The sequence below is a fragment of the Condylura cristata genome, unplaced genomic scaffold, assembly GCF_000260355.1.
Source record: "Condylura cristata isolate star-nosed mole 26May11 unplaced genomic scaffold, ConCri1.0 scaffold00018, whole genome shotgun sequence".
Lineage (NCBI taxonomy): Eukaryota > Metazoa > Chordata > Mammalia > Eulipotyphla > Talpidae > Condylura > Condylura cristata.
In genome coordinates this window covers 37,073,456-37,079,489 of record NW_004567119.1, presented here as the reverse complement: position 1 = coordinate 37,079,489, position 6,034 = coordinate 37,073,456, and the positions used below count along the sequence as shown (strand labels likewise).

Below are 6,034 nucleotides of genomic sequence, written 5' to 3'. Positions count from 1 at the left end.
CTCACTCAGGGTTAACACTCCTTTCACTTCTAACAGCACAGGGAAGTTTGGACTTGTTCATACTAGGGCAGTGAGACTGCTGAGTTTATTGACTTCTTTTGCTTCATATTTGGTTCGTAGCACTGATGCACACCTCACACTGTGACAGGTTTCCTTCTCTACATAAGGTTCCATTCTATGAATAATCCATCATTAGGTATACATTTTACAGTCAAGGATTGCTTTCAGTTTAGAGGTTACTAAACTGGTATGTCACTTCCAGTTTGGGAATATATACTATGACTTCTGCTTACCTGTCAAGGAATTTTTCAATTTGAAAAATTTTAAATAACATCTATCTGGTCTTTACCATGAATATGTTATTGTTTTAAAAATATATTTACCCACCCTTTGAAGCATTTCAGCAAAAGTTGTTGATGCTTGTGGATGGTACTCTAAATACTTAATATATCAGTTATTGAAGCTTAATTCTTTTTACAATTATTTTCCAAATGAAATTTACAAAGAAATGCGTAACATTTAAGTGTGCATTCTGTAATTTTGAACAATCCACACCTCTGTGAATCTGAAATTTCTACCAGTTACCATTTCCGTAGATATTTCCTCTTGCTTCTTCTCAGTCACTTCCACCAGACACATCCTTTGCTCCTTTAAGAACCTCATACAAATGTAAAAGTACAAGTATCCTTCTTTGTAAGATTTCTTTCCCTCATAATGTTTTGGGATTCATCTATACTGTTGGGTGCACCTATATGCCATTCTTTTTTTATTGTTCATTTTTATCGCTCATTCCTGAAGTTTAGAGACTACTGAAGTTGAAGCGATTTGTGGGGTCACAAATCTGACAATTGTTAGAGCCAGGAATCAGAGATCTTTCCTGAAAAGTAAAATACAAATTAGATACCTAAATTTTAATGAATTACTAATTTCAGCAAATATATTAAGTATATATGCCTACAAATCAAGTAAAGCAAAAAAGTATAGTTAATGTTTTAAAAATTATGAGTCTCCATTAATCTCTTTTATTCCAGTTAAGGGCAAAGCTAAACAACCTAATTTTAATTTAGTATTTTCAAATGTATTTACATAGTACAAACTTCATAAGGGATAAGGTAATAAATCTCCACCTCATACCTGTCAGTCAGCAACCCATTTCCCTCTTTTGGAGGCAGGTAATGAGACAGCAGAATACCAAGAATTTAGACCTGCACATCACCTAAGGGAAGTTCACTGGGCACAGGAAAATACCTGAGGAAGGAAATCTGGGTCTATACAAGGACTGAACACTCAATTAGTACCTATGTGAGCAAAGATGAAGAGTTCTTAATTATATGGATATCCTTAAGAGGTAACCGAAGGTTTAAAGCAAAAATGATGACTAGATAATTTATTGTGTATAGATAGCATGCTAGAAGTAAAATGTTGACAATAGCACAAAGGTTGGGAAGGCAGAAACTGGCATACTGCAGGTCTTTTTACTACATGTGAATTGGTTTAATGTTACTTACAGAAGGTTGTGATAGGTGTTACCAGAAGCCTGAAAGTAACAAATAGAACAACATGGCAAAGACTTATAGGTAATAGCCAACAAAGCAAATAATGCAATTAAAAAAAAAAGAAAACCAATTTCATGTTTCCATAAAAGATCACCCCCCCAAAAAAAGGGGGGGGGGTGAAGCAGATGTGATGAAAATAAAACAGTTGGTTTAATAATCACAGTCACATCAATAATCACATTAAAATTTAAACAACTCAAATAAAAGACAGCTTGGCATATTGCATTAAAAAATTAAGATCCAATTATATGCCTTCTACAAGAAACCCTTTTTACACAAACACACAAAAGGTTAAAAGTAAAATACAAATACACCATGCCAAAATCATTTCCCAAAATGACACAGGCACATTCTACCTCTGATTTGGTCTTAATGGTTACTGCTAGAATACTTTGTCCAAGAGAAGGAAAACTGGACTCAAGCTGACTTACGAACTCCTAAACTTTCCATTTGTATAAAGTAGAGAAGAATATAATACAGTATCCTCAATGATTCAAGTTGCCAGTATCTAGCTGGAATCACCATTTGGCTCACAATTTGTAATCTGTATTTCTTATACTAGCGTTTCAGGTAACTTGAAACAGTTTGTGCTCTATAAGGTATGGAGTTTACTGAACAAGCGACATTTGTATGCTGCCAGTGAGACTGAATCAAGATGAACTTTTTATTGAGCAAGCTGCCTGGCTATATGATGGGAAGGGGAGAATACTGCTGCCCTTCTGAGTATGGTAGCGCTTTTGAGCAAATATGAATCTGTGCAATAAGGGCTTACTGGTTAACATGTATGGAATTTCTTTTAAGATGGAAAGAGTCACGGAAATGGATGACAGGTATACCAATACCAATACCAAAACTATTTATCTGAAATATCATCAGGTATGAAACTTCATGTTTTGTCATTATTATACCAAATGATGACAAATTATGGTATTGCTTTGCAAAGCAAGGACAAAGATTAAACCAAATTACTTTTTGCTTCTTCATTAAAAAAAAATTGTTACAAATAGAAAAGCAGTGCAGTAATAATGAAACATTATTTGTAGAATACTCTCTAAAGCTTGTTACTGAAATAAGACTTCTATAACTTCTTTTGTTTTTAATCAGAAGGGATACATAATTTACTCCTGTTTTAGAAAGAAGACTTTAAATTGTCTTCCATAATTGTTCTTAATATAAGTGAGTTCTAGGAGTATTTCCTTTGTTTTTTTACAGGCTTAAAATTTTACACACACATATTTTACAAATATGTATTTTACACACATATGTATTTTACAAATACATATGTCCTCAAATACAAATATCTTTTTGAATTTTTTTTTTGGTGATAAAAAAGTTAGAAACAAAATATTTTCATTTGATTCTCCTTTCTTGAAAAAGAATTACAGATCATCACTTTTTGTTTACAACAAGGATCAACAACTGGTTGAACAAAATAAAAATTAAAAGCAAACCTATGAGCAAGTTTAGCCATTAACTACATGCAAACCAAAGTTGGTATTTCTATTTCCTTAGTTAACATGTTTGAATGTACTAGACTATCTCATCTAAAATAAAATTAGATTGTAGTCAATACATATATATTCCTTCTTTAATATAATGTAGTACCTGCAGAAAATATAGCTACTTCTGAATTAAATGGCTTAATTACCTCCTTGTTAGCTTTCTTAACATTTAACATACATGTATATTAACACACAAACTCAGATGCACAAGCCTTTTAGCTTATAGGACTCTTAAAATTCTGGTATGGATATATCACATAAATGTAGAAGGAAAGTTCTTTATATATAAAGTTAGGACATGATGCAAAATTGTAAGTATTTTTGATTTAAATTCAATAATAGAAAATAATTTAACATCTGAAAGCCATCCTTTTACACATGTTATATAATGTTTCTTGTACAAATATGAACTGGCTATAACTATTTTAGATGAAACTAATACCAGTAACATTTTTAGGCTAGTTGATTATATTCTAGCATTGTTTGTACTAAAATTCTACTAGATTAAAGAGAAAACCAAAGCATTTGGGAATCAACAAGCAACAGTTTGGAAAATACTGAGTGCTAAGAAGTCCTAAAAGCACTTAATCAGAAGAAAAATAACAAGGCAAAGGGAAGCCAAAATTTCTCCAGAGTTAATTTCTATATACTCAAAAAATGCCAGTATTATTTTTAGATCTATCCTAAACAAATCCCAGACAATTTCAGATTAGGTTTAATCCAAATTCTAACCAATAAGTTAAATGGCCTCCCCATTTCTAGCTACTTTTAATTTCTTTTAAAATTAAAATTTAAAATTAATTTCTTTTAAAATTAAAATTGTTATAATTTCCATATATGAAGAGACCTTGGGGCTCTCAGATTCAAATAACAATGGGAATTAGGTTTCTGAGTATGTGGAATCACACAGTTTCAGTATTTATAAGAGTGTAAATAGGTATGAATAACTGCTAAAATCATGTGATATACCACTCTATTACATGCATAAAGCTGCTGAATAATAAAGGCAATGAAGACTGTAAATGAGTTTATTACATAAATATTTAAAATCTTAATACAAAGTCAGGTTTTAGAAGTTACAGAAAAGTAAGTCAAAAACACTGTACACATTCATGATCAGTTTGAAATGTTTTTGTTTTTAACTGTACATAGTGAGAATGGTTCTATTTATTAATAAGGAATGCCAAGTGTGTCCATCACCATTTGAATAGCTTGTAGAGAATTTGTGATTTCTTCCACATTATCTCTTCTTAAAACCCAATCTGGCTTAAGTCTGTAAGAAGAAAAAATCTGACATTAATAAAGCTCTTCTCTTCACAGAGTACCTCCCCTGTTTTTATCAAAAGTGTTAGGCAACTCCTGAACCATTACTTCCCTTACAACATTCTCTAAGAGGTGGAGGGCTTCATATTATTTCCATTACATTCTAGAGCATTTCATTCCATCCTTCCTGAAAAATAATCCTGGCTCTTTTGAAGTTTATATATTCAGCTCCACCTCTGCCTTTTGATCATCTACCACCTACCAGGTCAAAATAATTCCCAGTGATTTGTTCTCTCTGCATTGATCTTCTTTTAATTCTAGTCACCACTCGCAGTAACTTTAATATCCATGTGGCTAAAAAATCAACAACCTCATGGGTCAGTTTTTGTCCCCTTTCCCTTCTGCTCTTTCACAACAAACCCCATTTTACATGGCCATACAATAGACTTGCCTATCAATAAAGAGGATATCAGGATATCACCATTCTCCCACCACCACTTCTGATTCATCCATTTCACTTGACTTAATATAACCACTGCACCAATTTTTTGGCACCAATGGCATCTCTAATCCATTTGATCTTAACATATAATCCCATTCAAAATGTTATTCTCAATTCCCTCCTAGTTTAGTTTAGGTTCATCAATACAATTCCTTTTGCAAATCCCATTAAAGCTATTTTTTATTGAATTCATCTGGAAAATTCTATTTGGATTACAATTTAAATCAAGTGATTTTCTTTTATCACTCCTATGTGAAACAAAATTAAACAATCAGGCTGATTTATTTTATGCCAATAATTGCAAATCTAAATGAGTACTTTAAATTACCTGGTATGTCTTCCATTCTCTTTTTCAAATGTTTCCTACGCCCTGCCTTATCTGATCTGACTCTGAGCTAATGAATCTATAATCCAATACTTCATTGAGGAAATAGTATCAATCAAAGGGGAATTCATACATCTTTTTCAGCTAGAGCCCTACTCTTTACGTTCTTATTTTTTCACATTAAAAATCTAAATATCCATTAATTGGTGAGTGTTCAAAGTGTGGTATATCTTTACACAATGGAATAGTACTCTGTGATTAAAGAAAATGAAATTCTAACACATGCATTCACATGTAGAAACCTCAAACATTAGGCTAAAGAAAAGAATCTAGTCATAAAAAGGTCCTTACTATATGATTCCATTTATGTGACAATGTAGAAAGGGAGAGAATTTAAATCCAAATGGGTACAGGGGAACTTTGGTACGACAGAAATATCTAGTGGTGATGGTATATTATTTTGTTATATTGTAAAACATGCATGCATAGACCAACTCACAATTAATATACAGTTTAATAAGACTATGAGTAATTACAATGGGAACTGGGAAATAATCCAAGTTAAAAAAAAAACCAGTGCCTTGTTAACACTGAAAGATTTATACCTAGTAGACAGAATTGCTGAATAACAGAAAGGATGGAATATGGAGAAATGAAGGAAGAAAATAAAATACTGCAAACTAATTCAGTTCATCAAAATCAGTTAAATATCTTTGTTAAAAAGGAAAAAATCAGAAAATTCAGTAAAATCTTATTGCCTGAGCAAAATGTAAAATCATAGTTGAATTTCCAATATCACAAATTTTGAACTATAGCTGAATTCATGAATAACAAACTAGTACTGTAATTATGAAATTATAGTTCCAATTTATATAATTTAATGAAA

The 6,034-nt window shown here is 31.7% G+C and overlaps 1 protein-coding gene across 2 annotated transcripts in view; it reads right to left on the bottom strand.

Moving 5' to 3' along the window:
• Window positions 1-4,019: 4,019 nt before the first annotated feature.
• ASPM (asp (abnormal spindle) homolog, microcephaly associated (Drosophila)) overlaps window positions 4,020-6,034 on the bottom strand; it is a 44,039-nt gene continuing 42,024 nt past the window's right edge. The window contains exon 27 of one of the 2 annotated variants that reach the window (XM_004685485.1): window positions 4,020-4,331. In XM_004685485.1, the coding sequence (XP_004685542.1) occupies window positions 4,229-4,331 (103 nt within the window). In that variant the 3' untranslated portion in view covers window positions 4,020-4,228. The remainder of the gene's footprint in view (window positions 4,332-6,034) is intronic. The other variant, XM_004685484.2, reaches the window with a different exon arrangement.